The sequence below is a fragment of the Esox lucius genome, chromosome 2 (assembly GCF_011004845.1).
Source record: "Esox lucius isolate fEsoLuc1 chromosome 2, fEsoLuc1.pri, whole genome shotgun sequence".
NCBI classification, from domain to species: domain Eukaryota; kingdom Metazoa; phylum Chordata; class Actinopteri; order Esociformes; family Esocidae; genus Esox; species Esox lucius.
The window spans coordinates 31,292,835-31,314,988 of NC_047570.1; the positions used below are offsets into that span (position 1 = coordinate 31,292,835).

Genomic DNA, 22,154 nt, shown 5'->3' on the forward strand with positions numbered 1-22,154 from the left:
ACTTGTTTTCTTTCCTTTTTTTTTTTTAATGCTGATACTGATAAAACTGTAAATACAAAAAGGAGGAATAATGGAAAAACCTTGTTTCTCACACCAGTTACCTCACTTTAAAGAAACGATGTGCTGTCTCTAGATACATGAAGCTGGGTAACTGTAATTGGTTTGTTTAATGCTATTACGTATAAAATATCTTTCGACAGCTCCGCTCTTAAGATGGATATATTGGTTAGTTACGGCAAATGTTCAAAGGGTGGTGCAGTCTGTTACTATGACCCTGAAGCTCATTTATTTTCTCGTACGTAAATCCTTGTGCAAACCACATCGTCTGCCCCAAAGGTCTGAAAAAGAAAGAGGAAGAGATTCAACTGTCATTATCTTGCTGGCATGTGTCTTCCTTCATATATTAAGACATGTCATTAATGGCAACTGAGTCGTGCAGTAACACAGAAACCTTCGTTGTGAAATTGAATGGATGACTGGTTTACAACAGAACTGGTTGAGCTTTCCTTTCCATAAAGCTCAGTGAAGTAGAGATGTGGCCTCTGCTAGAGTATGAGTACATGCACGAGGAGAAGAAGAAGCGAAGTTATGGAGATACGTGGGCGGTGGAGGCAAATTGAGCCCAAAAAGATTTATGGGACTTTCAGAGGCGTGGCAAGATTGCAATCACACATCTGTCAGAACCACAGATCATCATTACCCCAGCGCAGAGGACCAAGAGAAGGAAGGAAAACATCACTCTGGTTTAAAGAATGTCACTAGAATCAGGCCATCTGCCGTGTGCTGCGAGTGTCCAGGGAGACATTAACATTCAGGAACCATTGCTGGTTACCAACACAACGTGATCAATGAGACACATTATTGCAAGCAGGAGCAGAGAGTTTTGGGCAGAAAGCCAGTAGCTCTTGATCCCTCCCCAGACCGATAAGGGAGGGGGGGCTTGAAAAAGGCTAGAGGCGGGACGCAGAGCACATCAGAGTAACTGAACAAACACATATTCCCTGCTGTCTGTCATATTAAAGTAGACGCCCATCATTTCTACATGTTAATGGATATATTCTGGAGTCCATTAGTTTATTATAAATGGGACTATACAGCCAGATAATCCTATCTTCATTACTTTCTTTCCCCACCAACAGCCTGTCCTTCCCTAACTCTGTCAATCCATCCCTAACCTCATCAATCCATCCATAACCCCGTCAATCCATCCCAAACTCTGTCAATCCATCCCAAACTCTGTCAATCCATCCCTAACCCCATCAATCCATCCCTAACCCCATCAATCCATCCCTAACCCCATCAATCCATCCATAACCCTGTCAATCCATCCCTAACCCCGTCAATCCATCCCTAACCCCATCAATCCATCCCTAACTACACCAATCCTTCCCTAACTATATAAATCCATCCCTAACCCTGACAATCCATCCCTGACCCCATCAATCATTCCTAACCCCATCATCCCTCTATTACTAACTCCTTCATCCTTACTTTCCAAGTTCCTTCATCCTTCCTCCCTCTTTGAAAGCTTCTTAAAGATCATAGATGCTTTGGAATTGGCCTCCTGCATTTGCTTTTTGCTGGCCAGTTCCAATGGAAACAGTGCAGGCGTGTCATAGTGGAGGATGTGGCACAGCTCTTCGGCTCCTCAGGGTTAATAAAGAAATTGTTCACTGGTGATGTAGTTAAACACTTATAGGTTATTTTCACCAGCTTAGCTTATGGGGACCAAATTCTGGAAGTTTCTCGCTGGGTGACTAGCCTCATAAGAGCATTTTTTTAATGGACCTAGAAAGAAATGTAAGTCGGCAACTTGTTTCTTGGTATTGCAATTTGTCAGGTTTCCCACCTTTGAACACTACACAACATTGTGAAATGTGTTTTCCTATGCAGTGAATCAAGATTGTGTGATATGCTGGAAATATGATTGTCTTTAAACACTCAGACAGTTGTCCAACAACATTGCTTCACATTCCTATCATATTACTTATCGATTCAATGTGCACAAACATCCTTGTGTAGAAACTCAACTTTTTCATGTTTGTTTAAAGCATTTGCTGTTGCAAAGTCCAAGCCTGCTATCCAGAAAGGAGTTTCTCACTTGAAGATTTTCCCCTTGATTTCCCTCTGGGCTTTGTAAGTCAATAAAGAGGTTCTCATTACTTTTAAACTGGAGTCAAAATGTATTTGCCCTGTTTATTGTCGCCCATCTGGTCTATGAAATCAAATAGGAAAAACATGTTATCACTACATTTTCATTGTAATACGAGGTAGCTGGGTTAAGAAGTCAGTAAATGTTTTTGAACGGAGCAAGGACTACATTATGTGAAGGGCTGAACAACAAATGTGCAACATAATATAAATCAGCACCAAAAGGTCAAAGAGCAAACTTTGAAATCCTTTTAAGCGCTTTTCAGCTGTGTTTGCGAGCAACAGTGACAACTTCTGAGTTAGCCTGTGCAGCTAAAATTCCACAATGTTGGACAAACTGATTGGAGTTCCCCTCGGTCAGTATGTTTCACCTATGCTGGCCTATCATCTGATTGGTCAGTATGTTTCACCTGTGTTGATCCAGCTGATTTTTAAGAGCTGCTAACACACTGCTTTAGACAAATTGGGAGAGTAACACCTTTGGTTAGCTCGCCCACGTTAATCTTTTCAGACATACAGCTCCGGAAAGAATGAAGAGACCACTGCAACTTTCTCTTTCCTTTCCAAAAAAGTCAAAAAGGAAGGTTTTGAGTGAGGAACAGAAGGGTTAAAATTAAGAGACCACTGCAAATTGAACACTTCTGTTCCTCACTCAAAATTTTCCTTTTCAACTATTTTGGAAAGGAAAGAAAAAGGTGCTGTGGTCTCTTCATTAATTCCAGAGCTGTATGTTATCCCTGTTTTTTTGATTTCCTACGTTGGTGTGTGTTGGTGTGTGATGGTGCTCATTCCTAACCTAAAACATCCCTGCCCGGCACCTTTGTTAGTTCCTGTTCTGTTTGAGCAACGACGAGCTTGGCTGGTCACTAGGGAATGTAGCAGTACCACAGGCCTATGCTCGCCTTTTGGTTGAGAAAAAAGTGTTATTACTAATAGTGTAAGGTATTTGATCCTGCTGTCGTTAACATTATTTATTTTAAACACTTAGAAAACCACATATTACTTGTATTTTTCGTGCGCACAACGACATTACTACCATCCTTGCCATCGACCTTTCTGTCGTCACAAACTTTCAAACACACTTCCTCACCAGTACAAGTTCGTCTCCCCTGAGTTCTCTGGTCCAGAAGGTCCTTGGGCCGTTGCCGTCCAGGAGAGTCTGTCTGCAGGTCATTTTGCTCTCGGTCTCCCATGTGGCCAGGCTCTGTTGAAAGAATCCATTGTGGGATGATGTAGTCAGTTGTTGTACTTTCACATCCCGATAATCTCATCCTCACTGGATGATCTGGATGCCTAAACAGCTCCAAATGGACTGTTTCTTACACCGACAAAGCTTCCTCCAATTGTCTCCATTTCATCTGCGCACACTGTGGGCTAGCTGAATGGGATGGCTCTCGCTTGAAACAAGTGGAGACTATATTACGTAGGGACAGTGTTTATGTGGGAACGGGTACTTTACCTTGCACTTTCTGCCATCCACGGTCTCCTCGTTGAATTCCTGGCCGATGGTAAAGTTGATCTCGGTGGTGCGCACCGTGGTGGAGGTCTTGATGTAGAACTGCTCCCCACTCTGCCTTATCTCCACGTGAGGTTTGGACGCCGCGGCTCCGGCCACCTTCCTCAGCATAGCATTGACACCTGTGGGAACATGACACCTGTCGTCGCTGTACTGACTTAACTGTAACACACGCCGGGTCTGTGTCTATCGCGACGTCCAGTGTGTCCGAGGGGATCCCTCACATTCCAGTCAAACAGCCATGTAATTTGCCACTTACTATATTAAGCAGGTAGCCTCCTGAAGTTTTAGATTTATTTTCACCCTCTTAATTTTGATGTTGTATTCCTTTCCTACTTATGGCCTTCCGTCACCGTAACAACTCCCAGCAGGCTCAAGAGAGTCGAAGATTGGGAGGTCCTCTGAAGTACATTCTGCCAATAACTATTACCCAGCTTGCGCACCCAGGAAGTACTCGCCAGCACCTACGTGCTTCAGGGGGAACTAATTTACAGGACAACTCTGATTGAGCATGTGGATACCTACCATGAGGAGTTGCTTGAGGGAGAGGAGGCAAAGCAAATGTGTCCAGCAGCAGATAAGACAATTTTCAAATCCACCTTTTAGGATTTGAACTTGTGATCGTAAGGACAGAACTGTACTGCAAGGAAAATGCTTTGTTTAACATAAGGCAGTTTTGAGAGACAAATACAAACTGCTGCTAGAGGGCGACAAGTCAAAGCAACCAACTCTGGAAGCAATTTGCACTTCCCCATGTGACGCCCCTCGGCATTGTCGGTATACCACAAACAGGATTTAGACTCCCCGCCGGAATGTGGGGAGCCCACAGTGACCAGTTTTTACTTTTTCAGGTAATGAAAACTGATTAGAAACAACCTTGACATGTCATTGGATCCAACATAATGACATAATACCAAGGGTATCGGTTGAGTTTTACTGTCATGTTGGCAGATTTTTTATGGTTCATTCCGCACCACCCCGGATGTTACCAGATGTTTGTGTGTCTGCTCTTGGTGCCATTAGCAAATGGGAAACCAATACGGAATTCCCATTCACAAGGGTGGACTTGTGCTTTGTTTACACGGAGAATGCACAGTTGCAGTGTTACACATCTCTGGCAAATTCACGGTAGACTCACTGACAGTTCTGGGATTATGAGAGGATATCAATTGTGGGCTTTCGGGTTTTTAGAGCTTTCAAGGCAAGCGGCGGGGGCAAATGTGATGGTTATCAGCAGATGTTGCAAATATCGGGGAACGCTATGACAAGGTGATGAATGCAAGGAATGCTAGCGCCATTGGCTTTGTTTAGCTTCCCATGCAAACTGTTATGGATTCCCTTCAAGAAACGGACACAGACCTATTTCCCTATTCTGCCACACGGTTACAGTACAATTACAGAGGATGAGAGAATGTTAGGCCGTTTGCCATCATTCCCTTCTGCATATGTTTTCCAAGCCGCTTTTGCTTCCTAAAACAGTCTCCTTCCATGTCTAGTGTAATTAAAATCTGTGTTCTACAGCTTCCCAGAGAAGAGGAGTTAATCTTACTACCTTTTTCTCCCCTCATCTGTTTTTTCCTACAAAAAAAAAAAAACAATTGGCAAAAGGGCCAAAGTTTTGTCAGAGGCAATATGTAGACCTAAAATGAAGTTAGAGCTCAGCGCTGTCACAGGAGACATTTAAGAAAACAAACCCAGGGAATTATCTCATGTATTCCACAGCAGCTGTGATCAGCAGAGCAGTATAGGACAGATTCCTCTCACTGATTTCACAGGAAAGATTACTATTCTAGGTTAGGAAACTAAGTTTGAAAACAAGGTTCCAGGCTATTAGTAATTTGTCTATTTAATTTTTATTCTTTGAAAACTGATGTGAAATAACTTTCAGAAAAATAGCTTATTTAATGAAAAAAAAATGTTCAAATGAACAAGGCACATTGCCAAAATGATCTTAAGACTGACGATGAATACAAAAGGATGATTGAGATCGACCATCTGTGTCACACCCATTCACAGCTCACCCAATATTGGTTTCCTTCAAGTAACATAAGACAAAGAAAATGATGGGTTTGGTACTGAGACACGAGGGAAATAAAAGTTACGGTTATGATGGTATAATTTGGCATGTGTTCTGTCAAAAAAAACTATTTTCAAATTCGGGTGAAATAATAGATTTCTTACCAAGGGCTTTGAGTAGTTCATCGAAGTTTTCACTGCTTCTCATTTTCCAAGTGCCTGCAAAATCTGGCATTTTCCAGGGAAAGCTCTTAGTAGTAGTACCTGTGTCTTTGTCTTTGTCTCTTGATGTGCCCTCTATCCTCTCTCTTTTTCCTCAGCTCACTGTCCCTCCCTCCCTCCCCTTCTCCCTCCCTCCCTCCCACCCTCCCTCCCTCTCTCTCTCTCTCTGTAATAACCCCTCACAGCAGGTCTCTCTCGCTCGTCCTGAAAGCGAGTGAGTGAAATGTCCTCCATGTAATGACCATTTTAAATGACAGATGGGCATGGTTCAGGTGGTCTCGTTTCAAGCTTGCAATATAAATGAGGGCGTTGGACATTTAAATGGAAGAACTCCATGTAATATGGCCGTCATCATCTCGTCACATCAATATAATGAAGTGTTGAACACAATTATGGTTTGAGACATATTAACCAATATTGAAGTTGTCATGAAAAGATCCAAGATGTCTCTCTTTAATAATCAATGGAAGTCATTGAAGATTTAAAAAGCCAGGATTTCTAGGGAATCATCTTTCCACCATAGCTATGTATATACAGCTACAGGTCACACTAAACATGCATTCAATGTACTTCCTGTTAAGCACTATTCACCCCAAGCGCAGACGCCCCCCCCCGTCCCATCCATGCCAGAATTAACCCCCACCCCATAGATTCACATACTCCCCCTCCTGTCTAAGTTGGATTTGTTCCCTTTCTGATAGCTCTTCATCAATCTCTTTGAGAAAGTGGCTCCCAGACAAGGGTTGATAATTAATGTATGGAGCAGGGCAGTGACCACTCTGTCATCCCTCCAGGAAGTGTCATGTTAAAAAGGCTCCCATCTATTTCCCCATGTGTGCTCACCCAGCACAGTGCGTCTAATCAATCAATAGATTTTGGGTGGTGGTTTCTTTTTCACTTCAGAGAAATTATTAGGTTTTGTTTTAAGAGTTGAATGAATGACTCTTTCACAGGGTTTGTGACAATGCTTAGGTTAAGCACTTTGTTGAACCTTGCAGTTCCATCAAAACATCATTGGGAGGTAGAAAAGACAGATTAAAAGGACGGTTTAGCAATTGCCTATTATTTGTTAACCATTTTCTAATAAAGTAGTCTCTTGGTAATGAGGATACGTGCCAATGTTGATGAGAAGATATACTGTATATTTATTTTTCCAATGTTGATGAGAAGATATAATGTATATTTATTTTTCAAAAAAGCTTTCTTAGGATGTTCATTTACCCCAACACAACCCTTACTAGAGCAAAAATAAGTTCCCTCCCCCATTTGTGACCAGCCCACCCACCCCAATAAAACTTGACCTGTCCCTAATTAAACCCATCCATCTCACCTGCTATCTAGGAACAAAGACATATAACCTGATGTCAGATAGTCACCTCCAAATAGACATACTATTTGGCCCCCCAAACATAAAAAACGTAAAGGAGATATTATCCATTCAATGTCGTGAACCGAGTTGTCCTCCCCCAAAATGTCTGCTTCTATAGTGGACAATGGGCTTCCAGAGGGAGTAGCCCAAGCTGGACCTTTTCAAAGCCCTGGAGCCTTTTCTAAGGACTCCTAAAGAACTAACCTAAAGGGCTGCTAATGTTAGATTTGTCTAATGTAACAAATGTAGTCTGGTCAATCCTACAGTCACTTAATATTAGTCTTGTTGTCTACGGATGCAAAAGCTTATAGCCCCCTGACAATCTGGTCACATATAACTTGTGTCAGTTGAATTCCACCCTGGTAAACGATTCGATGTGATTATGCCAAATTACAAAAGGTGTTCTCGCACTGCGTAACAACGCAGGCTGCGTCTGGAATCTAGAATGTATGTTCTAATGAACAAGTTAGTGGAAAAAACAGAAACCCAAATCATGCATTTGTTCAAGTGGTCCCTCCCTATCTCCGTATTTTTCCTCCCACCTGGGTTCTAGCGTATTTGAGTTCTGACATGACCACAGCAATGTTTCAAATGGTACAGACATCAGACAGAACACACTTGGGATAACAATCCATGTGTTGAATGGATTTTATTTGTATTTTTCTGGTACAGTTGTATTTTGAAGTCTTCATATTTGATGTGCTTTGCATAATCCTTTTGAAATAAAAGTACTTTTTTTTTTTAAACCATCACATTTTTTTTTTACCCTAGGGGAGCACGGATTTACAAAACATGCCTCTGTAGTGGGAAGCTATAATATATGATTCACAGAAAAATACTATCTTTACATAAGATAAACCAAAAGGCATTTATGAACATTGGTTAATCTACTGTCTAGAGAAATATATAATTTGACATTTACAGTGTTATTTAGCAGGCTATCATTCAGCGCAGTACCCCAGAGCGACTTAGAGTACCCCACAGGGACTTCCACCCCCCCCTACCCGTGGGAAGCAAACCCAGAACCCAGCGTTGCAGGCACTGTGCTCTAACAACAGTTCTACACGGGACCCCAGAATGATTATTTTCATTTAAGACAATATATGAACAAATTAAAATGAATGTACAATCACCCTTGGGACAAATGACAGATTAAACTCATACAAAAAGGGCATGTTTTCTCTCTACACCCGATGTACTCCTCACAAGACTTAATATTAAAAAAACACTAAAAACATTAGCCTCCCACAGCACCAGCCCTGAAATCAATGAAAGTAATTTACTTAACATTTAAAAACATATACAGTTAGCAAATCACAATTGGACAACTGATTGTTCAGTGCAATACTTTTTAAATACCGCCACAATTGCATTGCTAAATATCAAGGTTCCAACTACCGAACATTGGAGCTTGAAGGAGAAGACATTAAAAGGTGAACAATGTTCAACAATAACATTTACAACATGTCATTTTAGATTATCAATTAAATGGCTGCCCCAAAAACAACCCAGAGTTACACATATCATTATTTCATTATTCAAATCTGCCCTTCACAGCCTCGATAACGCTAAATAGTGTGCCCCCATCTCCTCCGTTATGTATGGGATTAGCCTGGTCCCCGGGGGTCTACAGCCAGAGTTGACAAGGTGGCTATGATCTGTCCTTTCGGGAAGACTGTAGGCGAAGGTTGTGTCAAGTGCAAAGTCAAAGCAGTAGAGGAAAATAGCTCTGATTGGTTGTTTTGTAGCTAAAATTGGGTATCACTGTTGCTGACAGTCATTAATTACAAATTCTAACAGGGAAATCTCAAACTAGTGTTTCTTCATTCCCTCACCGCATTAGATAAAATCCCCACTACAACACTTACAGCAGCAGTTGAAAAGGCAAACCAACAGAACGATCAAAGACATGGAAGCCATTAAGCAATAGGAACAGGGAGAGCTTTTTAACCACAGTTCCATTTCTGTCCCTGGGCCATAAATGTGCCCCCAGCAACACTTATGTTCAATCAGAAATCAATCCCTATAAACCTGCCCTCGTCCCACCAATACAACATTCCGGGATTAGATATACCGATATGGTAAATGTTGTTGTTGGCATTAGTGGCTATTACTTCTTCGGTAACACCAGTGAAATCCTCTCACCAGAGGCAGTTCATGGAGTGTATAGACTAGGGAATGATTTGTGACCGGGTGCAAATGTCTTCTACCAGTGTCTGGAGTCGACCAGCTCCGGTCGCAAACTCACTCTCTTCAGGGTCTCGTAGCCCAAAACCATGACGATGGCGGTGGGGATGGAGGATATAATGCGGGCGGACAGCCCTTTGGTCATCCCCCAGAATCCCTCCTCTGCCAGCAGCTGCTTGAACGTCTCGATGATGGAGCTCCGGCCTTCAACCTGCCACACACACAGACCGGTGTCACAAGAGGGTACATTCACGGCTCAGTTTGTTTATTTGGATCACAATTAGCGGATGCCATGGTGACAGTAAGCAACTCCCGGTCATGGCTGCAGCTCAACTGCACAAGTTCATAGCAAACAAGACGAAGACAAGGGTATGTTGATTTTGCGACCTGAGTTGGGCTAGCGCTCTCGGCCATTGACTCTCGTACACGCATGAATAAGAATGGTTTAGAATCTGACCCACTCCCATTTGTCTCCCACTAAATTATATAGACTAAGTGGTTTAGAAAATGACAACGTGTGGGACTGGTACGCTCTTTTATTTATTTATTTATGTGTCACATGACCCATACCTGCACCCTAGCTCTGACCACATCCATTGGGTTGGTGACCGTAGATGCTGTGGCAGCCGCCAGAGGACCAGCCATGGCTTGCAGTACTAGATGGGGGCAGTCACTGGGGGCCATTTTGGATAGCTGTTCTGTGAAACAGAGGTCCTTTAAAATTGTACGTACAGAAAATGTATGTAGACTTCGATTGTATAAGAAAGGCTATAATGAAGAACAATCATTAATCTCCATGGTACAGGCACTGATTCGGGCTCGGACAACAACTTAATGCTTGCTCAATTATGTGTATTTGCCCAGGAATACAGTCACATGAAAATGTAGGTACACCCTCTGGAAAGTATTTTTGTACATTTGGACACAGATATTGGAGCTAAGTTACAACCATATTAATTGATAAAATAAAACCCAATTTAACAAATCACACAAATAAAATTAAACTATGAAATTATTTAGGCAATTGCAAAAACCATAAAGGCAAATTCCTCATACAGAAAAATGTTGTACACCCATGCATTTAGCATCACATAGAATTGCTAGAATCAGAATCAGATAAACCAAACAGGGGCAAATTATTAGAAAACAACTGGAGTGTTACTTAGGAGGGTCCAGCATTCCATAATGATTACACACTAGGTCTGACTTGGACTTAACCATATGGGTGTGTGATGACATCATACCAAGATCAGAGGACATACAGTGGGGAGAACAAGTATTTGATACACTGCCGATTTTGCAGGTTTTCCCACTTACAAAGCATGTAGAGGTCTGTAATTTTTATCATAGGTACTATTCAACTGTGAGTGACGGAATCTAAAAAAAAAAATCAGAAAAATCCAGAATAAAATCCAGAAAATCACATTGTATGATTTTTAAGTAATTAATTTGCATTTTATCGCATGACAAGTATTTGATACAACAGAAGAGCAGAACTTAATATTTGGTACAGAAACCTTTGTTTGGAATTACAGAGATCATATGTTTCCTGTAGTTCTTGACCAGGTTTGCACACACTGCAGCAGGGATTTTGGGCCACCTCTCCATACAGACCTTCTCCAGATCCTTCAGGTTTCGGGGCTGTCGCTGGGCAATACAGACTTTCAGCTCCCTCCAAAGATTTTCTATTGGGTTCAGGTCTGGAAACTGGCTAGGCCACTCCAGGACCTTGAGATGCTTCTTACGGAGCCACTCCTTAGTTGCCCTGGCTGTGTGTTTCGGGTCGTTGTCATGCTGGAAAACCCAGCCACGACCAATCTTCAATGCTCTTAGGGAAGGAGGTTGTTGGCCAAGATCTCGCGATACATGGCCCCATCCATCCTCCCCTCAATATGGTGCAGTCGTCCTGTCCCCTTTGCAGAAAAGCATCCCCAAAGAATGATGTTTCCACCTCTATGCTTCACGGTTGGCATGGTGTTCTTGGGGTTGTACTCATCCTTCTTCTTCCTCCAAACACAGCAAGTGGAGTTTAGACCAAATAGTTATATTTTTGTCTCATCAGACCACAAGACCTTCTCCCATTCCTCCTGTGGATCATCCAGATGGTCATTGGCAAACTTCAGACAGTCCTGGACATACGCTGGCTTGAGCAGGGGGACCTTGCGTGCGCTGCAGGATTTTAATCCATGACAGCGTAGTGTGTTACTAATGGTTTTCTTTGAGACTGTGGTCCCAGCTCTCTTCAGGTCATTGACCAGGTCCTGCCGTGTAATTCTGGGCTGATCCCTCACCTTCCTCATGATCACTGATGCCCCTTGAGGTGAACTCTTACACGGAGCCCCAGACCGAGGGAGATTGACCGTCATCTTGAACTTCTTCCATTTTCTAATAATTGTGCCAACAGTTGTTGCCTTCTCACCAAGCTGCTTGCCTGTTGTCCTGTAGCCCATCCCAGCCTTGTGTAGGTCTACAATTGTATCCCTGATGTCCTTACACAGCTCTCTGTTCTTTGCCATTGTGGATTGATTGAAGTCTGTGTGATTAGGTGTGTGGACAGGTGTCTTCTTAAAGAAAAACTAACAGCTCTGTGAGAGCTGGAATTCCTACTGGTTTGTAGGTGATCAAATACTTATGTCATGCAATAAAATGCTATTTAATTACTTAAAAATCATACAATGTGATTTTCTGGATATTTGTTTTAGATTCCGTCTCTCATATTTGAAGTGTACCTATGATAAAAATTACAGACCTCTACATGCTTTGTAAGTAGGAAAACCTGCAAAATCGGCAGTGTATCAAATACTTGTTCTCCCCACTGTATCCAAGGCCCTAAGAAGATGATTGATGCCCATGAGTCTGGGAGGGGTTACAAAGCCATTTCCGATAAATTAAAAGTACATAATTCCTCTCTCCAACAAATGATCTACAAATGGGGAAGATTCAACTGTCAGAATGAGACTGCACAAACTTGTCTCACAAGGTCACAAAAAGCCTCTGACCTAAACAGTGTACAACTGACATTACTAGACAACACCTGGGTAAAGACCAAAACTACTAGAACAATGTGCTCTGGACAGATAAGATGGATGTGCTTGGCCGCAAAGCCAGATGCCATGTTTGGTGAAAACAAAACAACTTTTGAACAGAAGAACTTCATTCCAACTGTAAAGCATGTAGGCGGCGGCATTATGGTTTGGGGCTGCTTTGCTGCCTCATGGCCTGGCTAACCTTCAAACAATGAGTCAACAATGAATTCCATACTGTTCCACAGAAATGAAGATCTGTCAAAAACTGAAACAGAACCAAACATGGATCTGGCATCAGCTCAATGATCCAAAACACAACCAAAGCTACAACAGAATGGCGCAAAAAAAAAAAAAAGCAAACTTTCCAGTAGGTGTACTTTCTTTTTTCACATGGCTGTAGGTTTAATCTGTCCCTGAAACAGCCTGCTAAAGGATAACAGCTTAGTATACAATCACTCCTTTTTACCTGCATAAAAGTGATAAAAAGGCCACCAAACTGCGCTATTTGGTATGTAAGTTAGGAGGGAGGCTAAATATCCCCTGTAGAAGCCCCGGAAACCGTCGGACACAAAGATCTGAGTGATAATATTCCTGGTTTGGCCAAAAGCCATTTTTGTCTTTCCACCAGCCTCCTTTTTGAGCTTGACCCGGAAACGAGTCAGGTGCTCCCCTTGGCCCTGCATCATCAGCTGCTGAGAAATCACATCGATGGGGACAGTGATGGTTTGGGCGACCAGAGACGCAGAGCCCCCCGCCACCAGAGACTTGACGGTATTGTCCTGGGAATAGTTGGAGACGTATTTCCTAACCAGCTCATAGGTGGTGATGTAGGCCTGGCCAGAGATTAGGGTGAAGGTGTTGACCACGAAGCCGCGGTACAGGCCCGGCACACCCTCGCTCCGGAGGATCTTGAGGAACGCATCGAAGGTCCCGTTGTACAGCGTCTTGCCTTTCTGCACCTGCAGCCTGGTTCGGATAAGGGTGGCCGGGTAGACGGTGACCCTGATGGTCATGGTCATGAATACCCCAAAGGAGTAAAACTTCTTTTTGTCCAGGTCCTCCCATTCAATGATCTGGATGTTCCTCTTCTGCTGCATCCTGAGTCTCTGGAAAAAGCCCTCATCAGACCAGCCTCTAACCTGGGAAAATACAGACCAAACAATATGGCCAACGGTTTTGTCGAAAGTTGGCAACAGACGTATTGAATGTACAGGTAATGTGTTAAATGGGCATAGACAAATAATGAATTATAGAAGGCTCTAACTGGACCATGACATTGGTTCACAATCTACTAAATAAAAATATAAGGTGCGATTTGTTGTGGGGTCACTCATTATCTCCTACTTCTCCTTGAGAAATGAGTAAAGTCTAAACTCAGCCGCGTTAGAAAGGATCAAAGGTCATCCTCATTAGTGTAAACATCACGAGACCATGTACAGTAACTGCCTGCTCATATCTATATGCTATGCACTAACAAGGTTTCATAGCTACGTCAAAACCAGTGACCAGTCGACCTCCCTTGAAATAACAATGGAATAGTTGGTAATTTTTACAACGTATATGCTGAATACTACGTCGTGACAATACGTCGGACTGCAGCTAATTACAAAAAAAAAGCTTTCGAATAAGCTAGGTAGATAGCCTGCCGGTTGATTGGTCACTAGCTAACGTTAGCTAGAAAGCAGGTTAGCTAATTATTTGAAACAAGCAAACCCTTACTTACCTCTTTGAGCAAATGTATATCAAAATTAACTTCTGGATAGCATCGTTAAATCACTAGGCGAAGAAAGTAATAAAAAATCTGAAATGTCTGTCCAGTTTATTATCCAATTTTATCTCGCAAGCCAAAAAAAACTAGCGTCCCTTCTTCCCCATCAATGTCATGCCGGTGAGCCATCCAATCAGAAACCGAAGTTACTGACACACCACCACAGGTGAAAGGTCAGCAAACTTATTCCTTAAAGGGATAGTTCACCTACATTGTAGAAAGACGTATTTTTTTTTAGCATTGGCAGCGCCGTGGAACTACAAACTACATTCTGTGATCCTTCCTGATTACCCTTTTAAGAGGAACCCACTGTCTCGGGTGTGGTTCTGCTGGTGATGGGCCTGTTCAAACCCCTGAGACTGTTCATATGTACAACCCATTGCAGAGTGCCTGGACACAGTGCTTAGCTACGGTATATTTGCAGTATATCACAAACATCCTAGATGCCTTATTGCTCTTGTAAACACATTACCAACGTAATTTGAGAAGCAAAAATGATGTGATATCTTACCGGGGCTCATATAAACTGCGTGGTTTGAATCCAGATTGCTGATTGGCTGAGACCCAATACAAGAGTTCACATACCACAGTTGACATCAAATCACTTTTCACTACTTCAATTGCATTGATTATTATAGAAATGTACCTAAGAGTATCACTGTCAATGTCCATGCACCCAGATTACCAAAATTCTAATGTCTGCCATATCATTACATATCAAATATATACGTCTCAATTGTACATACGTCTCATTTGTTCAAGGAGGGACTAACAGGGGCCAACAAGAGGCCACACCATGACGATAGATGGCGCTACAATATTTTTGTAGACCGGTTCTTTGCAGAGAGCGTTTAAAGTCTACTTCCCCTGTGTGTCAGCAACAAACTATTGCAGGCAAGCTAGCTATATTTTAGGCTTATGTGGTTTGCTTTTTAAATGTTTTCTATTACAGTAACAAAATTGTGGGCATATGCTATATATCGCGTTAGTTACTGTAATTGACAAGCTACGTGAACGGTGTTTGCCTTAAGTCAGCTTATTTCTTTGTAGTTAGCTAGCTAGATGGCTGGCTTGCTAGCATGTTTCTGATGTCATTTACCCCTTTCCTAAGTACTTAAATTGAGCTAGAAATGTTTACGTAGTTATTTGTTTATTATGTAAATTATGGAGCTTAGTGTACAATATAGCTTGCTTCGTGAAGTCTTATACCGTATATATTAGTAGCTCTAGGTCTTACTAAATTCAATATTATGAGTTTACCTACAGTACGTTAATCGGGGAAATTTTTGTTTTGCAGGTTTTATAACAGGCTGGCTGAGTCATGGTAAGTACTGTAACAACTGTAGAGTCTGTAATGTAGTTATAACGTCTGTAATATAATGTACTACTGTAATTGTATAATGGACTACCTTGCAACCTTTTCTTGGCTTGGGATATTCCATGAAAAACTTAAATAATTATAAATGTCATCTTTGTAGTCTCGTAGATATGATTCCCGGACCACCATTTTCTCACCTGAAGGTATGTATAACTCGAGTTACTGTCCATGTTGAATCAAATCCCAAACAATATTATTTTGTTGTGTTCTCTTTGGAGACTTTTGCATAAATACATATGCATTTTCCAATAATTTTCCTTCTAGTTGGCCCAGCTCTTTGCTTTAATGTGTACATCATGGGACCTGCGCCATGTATGGCTGGAAATGTGTAAGTGATAAATGAATGCTGTTGTACTCTTATTTATCCCATTATTCTAACTACTACCAAGAAAAGATTGAGTAAAATTGTCTTGGTGAATTAGTGTTTTTATCCTTGTGTTTAGCAGTAGTCACATCCCTCATTTTGGAATTGCAGTGTCAGCCAATTAGCTCCTTTGTTGTTCAATGTGACATGCTTTTCCTAAAGGGCTGTGGTGGCTACTGTTAGTCAGCGTGATGACAAAGGTCGCAGTTTACTTAAAAACAATCTTCTCAGTTCAGCAATTGGAATAACGGGTAAAGTACAACAGCATTTCTTATCCCAAAATTGAGGCACAGCGCTAGGTGTTGGCTGTACACATTTGGGCATAGTGCCACTAGAAGAAGTGTAATGAAGAGAAATGGTTGAGAGTCCGATATATGTACAGCTAGTATTTAGACATGCCAGTTCTATTTTGCAGGCCGCTTATATCAGGTAGAGTATGCCATGGAGGCTATTGGCCATGCAGGCACATGTCTTGGGATTTTAGCCAATGATGGAGTACTGCTGGCAGCAGAGAGGCGGAATATCCATAAGCTGCTGGATGAGGTTTTCTTCTCAGAGAAGATCTACAAGCTTAATGAGTGAGTTTTCCCATTCCCAGTGATGATTCCCTTTTCAGCTTTTTTTTGGGTCACTTTACTACGAGCATGTTTAGAAGGGCGATGAGGTTTCAACAGTAGGAATGATGCAAGGACCGATCTAACCTGCTCATGTAATCTTATTCATCATGATCGAAAAAGACTAAACTTAAAGATCAGCACTCCTTTTGGGAAACATGAATATGTATCCCGCTGTGCTTTTTTTCACACTCAGTTGAGTTAATAGCGGTCAGGCATGCCGCTACATCGTACCAATGGATGGCTCTGTGATTTAGTGTAATGTCCTTTATATTTTCAGAGACATGGCTTGCAGTGTTGCCGGAATCACTTCCGATGCTAATGTGCTAACCAATGAGCTGAGGCTAATTGCTCAGAGGTAAGTTCGGTAGTAATTTCCTGTCTCTCCACCTGTAACCATATATTTACAAATTCTTATGCAAGGCCATCTACAGTGTATGTTCGCATTGTTTCAGGACCAACAAGGCACATCTCTGTGTGCGTTTATATGACAGACAATGTGTGTTAATTTACACAGGTACCTACTGCAGTACCAGGAGCCAATCCCATGTGAGCAGTTGGTGACAGCGTTGTGTGACATCAAGCAGGCCTACACACAGTTTGGAGGTTAGTTACAAAACAAAGGGCACAAACGCCTGACGAACTGAAAAATTGCCCAGACTTTTCTTTTTATTTATTAGTGTGGGCACTCACTAAATTCTATATACATTTTATATTGTTTTTCAAGCTTTTATGGACAGTTGTAATCAATGGGAGACGTGGGAAGAGGAGACATAATGATGATGGGTAGAGACGGGTTTCGAACCACGGTCTCCGGCATTGAGACGCATATGTGTTGAGCAGGGAGTGTTACGTCTGAAACATGACATTGCCACCTTCCATCATAGCTGCTGAAACCATACTGGACCAATGGGCCATGTGACAAGAAGTAATCAAAGCCAGTTGTCTGAACAGGTTTAAGTGTATTACTTGTGTTTTATGTCTCCAGGGAAGAGGCCGTTTGGAGTGTCTCTGCTGTACATGGGCTGGGACAAACACTACGGCTTCCAGCTGTACCAGAGCGACCCCAGCGGAAACTACGGAGGGTGGAAGGCTACTTGCATCGGCAACAACAGTGCGGTAAATAGTCGCAGTAACCTTAAACCTGGGTCAAAACTAAGTCTGACACCTCACTGTAGATGGCACTAGAGTACAGGGAATTGAAAATGTACTTTTATGACATAATTGAGAATTCATCCCTTGTGTAACCGGTATGAAATGGTTAGCCCAGTTAGCGTTGTGAACGGGTGGCATTTCAGTGGTTTCACAGGCACTTGCCCTGAGAACTTTATGTGGTAGTTATTTGCAAGGGCAGGAGCTTTTTTTGGGACAGTGGTAGCAACATGAAGTGTGTGACTCTGGTTGGTGTGTTCAGAGGACCAGCCAGTTTGCGCCATAGATGGGGCAATACAGTTACTCTTGCTTGTAGCACCCTAACCAAATATTCATCTATAGACGAAAATGGTCATAGTTACCTCATTGAGGTGACTTTGTGGCGTTGTATGGTTTTCTCCACAGGCTGCAGTATCCATGTTGAAGCAGGATTTCAAAGAGGGAGAGATGTCACTGTCTTCAGCCCTGGCGTTGGCCGTCAAAGTGTTGAACAAGACCATGGACGTCAGCAAACTCTCGGCAGAGAAAGGTACCATCTAACTACGGATCTAACCCTGTCATCACCATTCTGAACAGCCAGTAAATCTGTCATGCCTCAGAGAATGGAGAGTAAGACTGTAGATACCCTTATGTTCAGAGTACGACTGTGTTGTCACTTAAATTACTTGTAGGTACTCGGATAACACATTGGGTCTACATCTATTCTAGAGAACAGTGCAGGAATGGCGTGCGCCGTACACATTCTGTAGAATATTGTGATCTGTGTCTACATAGTTACTAAGCAGTTATTCTGTGTAGCAGTCTGAACTGGTTGGTGAACATTGGATGTATGACTCGTATATTCAAATGTTTACAGTGGAAATAGCCACCCTGACCCGAGTAGAGGGGAAGACCCTTATCAAGGTGCTGAAACAGAAAGAGGTGGACGAGCTGATCAAACGACACGAGGCGGAAGAGGCCAAGGCGGAGAAGGAGAAGAAAGAGAAGGAACAGAGAGAGAAGGACAAATAAGCACTAATTTCTGTTTCATAGTTCTTCAAATTCCTGTGATGTCCCCAGCTTGCCTCTTGTTTCTGTCTTTTTCTTTAATAAAACTATTGAAACAAAATGTAATGATTATGCTTATCAATAGTCCCTGGCTTTGGGTGGCTTGTTTTCCTTTTTGTGGGTTGTGCTGTGGTTGAGCAGGCCCTTCCTGGAGGTACAGAGAACAGGCTACTCTTGTGTTTTGGACTTCCCATGAATACTTTAAAGACCACACAAACCCCCAGAGCCAAGACATGGGAACAATTAAAGCCAGTTCCGCCAAATGTTTGGAGAGGTTCTACATAAATGTGTCATGACGTTCAGTAGGGCCAGGGGCGATTGGTCATTTGGGGCAGATGGGGCACAGCCCCACCTATTGTCAACAGAAAGAACTGCAACAAAATGATTTTTATTTCTCGAAGATGACTTCCTATAATTTATTATCTATGAATATAGCATCTTTCTGAATTGCATATAATTTGTGTTAGGATTTTATTTCATGTTCATTGGTCCCTACCTTGCTGCTTCGGACTGTGTTCTGCCGATACAAGTTTGCAGTAGTTGGCCATAGGCTAAGCGTGAATGTGTGGCTAGCCCCTCTTTCACAGTGCAATGTATGTGTGAAAATATTAATATGCATGCTCAGAATGTTAGTGTCATCAATGTAGATCTAACAAATTTGATGCCAAGTGGGGCTACCTGGCTAAGGGGCTGACAGCAGGTAGCCCCACTACAGCGTCATTTCGTACTACAGACCTGATTGGCTGTCTCTCTGTCTGTCGCCTACATTAGTCGGCAAGAAGAGCGAGGAGGGTAGATTGTCTTAGCTAGCTTGTTAGCTTTGCAAAACCCAGATAACCTGAGAAAATGAAAAAAGTGAATTTCGTACTTGAGCACCGATTTGAAACCCTTAATTTGGAGGAGAAACTTGAAGTAAAGCGACATGGTGCCCATCAGCCACAGGATATTGTCACTCAAACTGCTGGTAAAAGTAACCAGGGTTTAATGTGGAGTGTTTTTTGAAGAAAAGGTGGCTAACGGTTAGCATACAGAAGAATGCACTTCTGTTTTCCATGTCTGCTATTTGGTGGAGATGGTACTTGGTTGAGGACGGGTTACAAAGATTTGAAACATCTTTCTGAAAGGATTGCAAAACCAGAGTAGCGTGAGAAATCTGGACCATGCTGTGAAATTGGGCTAACTTAGAAGGGTAAATCTCACAACAAAATTTGACCAAAGCCCCTTTTCAACAGTTAAGTCTTCAAGGTTTTTAGTTTTATTCTTTATTGGTCATGATTTCACTTTGGTGATTCTGGCACTGAATAGAGGTCATTGAGAGCTTTTATCAAATATACATAATTCATATTGGCCCACTTAAGCCCCTCTGACCCCAAACCCTCGAAATACTTTCATTTTACTTAGCTTTCATTTTCATCCAGTCACAACTTTTCCAAGAAATGTAGACACAGTCACACACAGATGTTAAAAACCTTTTTAAAACATCCAGTCACTAACAAATCTGTACTTCCCATTTCATCTAGCCACGCCTTTTCAAAGAAATATAAGTGGCAAACAGAAACAGAAAAGTCAGAACAACTTTAGTGGAGCTACTTCCATCAAGGTAATTATAACTTTAAAGAAACCACAATGCTTAACAACAGAGCATACATTTAAAATCCAACAAGGGAAATCATTTCTCTTTTTAATATTCAAATAACCTAAAATAGAAATGTTGTTGCCAGAAGTAAAGTAGTATAGGTGAAAAAAGTAGAAGGAAGTAATTGGATGTAAATTGAATTATAAATGTATCAACAGAGGTAAAGTTGGTTTGACATTGGATATTGGATATTCAACGGACATTTGAAAACCCAAGATCAGGTCTTGTTTTCCCGGACTCAGCCACACTATAATCTGGTGTGGGAAATGACATACACAGTGGTCTGCTTATGGTTAGGTAAATTACATGCGTCATAGTTAACAATTCGATAGCTTTTTAACCATGTGGCTTAACTGGGCTTGCCTGGTTTCTTGTTTTAAACTTCTGCTAGTGTACAGTTTTATGTATATTGTTGCTTTTTTAAAATACTTTTTGTCTGGCTATATTTTTGCTTATATTTCCTTCTTCTTAACTCTTACTACGTAGTTATCGTGAGCCATGTCACAATAATTTCATTTTGCAGGATGATGCTGTGTTGTTCGGTGCATTTGACAAATAAACCTTGAAACTTGGGAGAGACAAAACAAAATTTGACCAAAGCACCTTTTCAACAGATAGGTCTTCATGGTTTTATGTTTTATTCTTTATTGGTCATGATTTCACTTTGGGGGTTTTGGCACTGAATGGGTCATCGAGAGCTTTCATCAAATATACATAATTCATATTGGCCCACTTAAGCCCTTCTGATTCCAAACCATCAATATACTTTCATATTTACTTCAGTCACAGCTTTTCCAGCTTTTCGGAAGAACTCATGAAACTAACTATCCATTTAAAAAACCAAGACAATCAAATGCTTTACAATAGAAAAGATATGCAACATTTAGAAATGGAAAGAATTTCTCTTTTTTATTCATTAAGTAACCATAATTTATTTTATTGTTGAAGTACAGTAGTAGTAAAACAAGTAGAAGTTTGTAGTAGAACTAAATTATTTTGAAAAACCTTATTTTATAATTGACCTGTTAATGTAGAAAGAGGACATTGTTTTCTATTGTAAAACAAGTTTTAGCAATGTACATTTACTTCCTCTGGTTTGAGTTAGATACATTTAAACATTTGCATGCCATCGCCTACCAAGCCAAAACATGGTGGATCCCTTGGGTGCAAGTGCTGCTGAAGTTTGCAAGATTTTTGCTAAGCCCCTAAAATGTAGACAGAGTGTGAATTACTGAAAAAAAAAAAAAACATCCAGTCACTAACAAACCTGTACTTTCAGTTTCATCTAGCCACACCTTCTGAAAAGAAAAATACACTGAACAAATAAATGAACGCAACACTTGTTTTTTCCCCCATTTATCAGGAGCTGAACTCAAAGATCTGACTTTATGTACACAAAAGGCCTATTTCTCTCAAATATTGTTCACAAATCTGTCTAAATCTGTGTTAGTGAGCACTTCTTTGCCAAGATACTCCATCCACCTTAAAGGTGTGGCATATCAAGATGCTGATTAGACACCATGATTATTGCACAGGTGTGCCTTAGGCTGGCCACAATAAAAGGCCACTCTAAAATGTGCAGTTTCACTGTATTGGGGGGGTCCGGAAACCAGTCAGTATCTGGTGTGACCACCATTTGCCTCACGCAGTGCAACACATCTCCTTCGCATAGAGTTGATCAGGTTGTTGATTGTGGCCTGTGGAATGT

General features: G+C 41.6%; 3 protein-coding genes across 5 annotated transcripts; 1 reads left to right on the forward strand and 2 right to left on the reverse strand.

Annotated features, from left to right (window-relative positions):
* Positions 1-26: 26 nt before the first annotated feature.
* LOC105014044 (cellular retinoic acid-binding protein 1) lies at positions 27-5,981 on the reverse strand. 2 transcript variants are annotated; one of them, XM_010876032.5, is made up of 4 exons: positions 3,927-4,365; positions 3,611-3,789; positions 3,242-3,355; positions 27-338 (listed from the first exon to the last, which is right to left on the reverse strand). In XM_010876032.5, the coding sequence occupies exons 2-4, from the start codon at positions 3,776-3,778 to the stop codon at positions 282-284; spliced, it is 339 nt and encodes a 112-aa protein (XP_010874334.1). In that variant the 5' UTR covers positions 3,779-3,789; positions 3,927-4,365; the 3' UTR covers positions 27-281.
* A 1,923-nt stretch (positions 5,982-7,904) lies between these two features.
* LOC105014034 (solute carrier family 25 member 44) lies at positions 7,905-14,736 on the reverse strand. Of its 2 annotated transcripts, none has more exons than XM_010876002.4 (4): positions 14,211-14,735; positions 12,954-13,626; positions 10,032-10,159; positions 7,905-9,672 (listed from the first exon to the last, which is right to left on the reverse strand). In XM_010876002.4, exons 2-4 carry the CDS (start codon positions 13,582-13,584, stop codon positions 9,481-9,483), a joined length of 951 nt encoding a protein of 316 aa, XP_010874304.2. In that variant the 5' UTR covers positions 13,585-13,626; positions 14,211-14,735; the 3' UTR covers positions 7,905-9,480. The 2 variants fall into 2 exon arrangements, 1 of the variants encoding a protein (XP_010874304.2); XR_004576457.1 differs by having other exon boundaries at positions 9,583-9,672; positions 10,032-10,154; positions 14,211-14,736.
* A 390-nt stretch (positions 14,737-15,126) lies between these two features.
* Positions 15,127-18,868, forward strand: LOC105014027 (proteasome subunit alpha 4). The gene is made up of 9 exons (NM_001303658.1): positions 15,127-15,149; positions 15,553-15,579; positions 15,734-15,776; positions 16,413-16,575; positions 16,892-16,969; positions 17,129-17,217; positions 17,600-17,730; positions 18,169-18,292; positions 18,620-18,868. The coding sequence occupies exons 2-9, from the start codon at positions 15,577-15,579 to the stop codon at positions 18,772-18,774; spliced, it is 786 nt and encodes a 261-aa protein (NP_001290587.1). The 5' UTR covers positions 15,127-15,149; positions 15,553-15,576; the 3' UTR covers positions 18,775-18,868.
* The last annotated feature ends 3,286 nt before the right edge of the window (positions 18,869-22,154 follow it).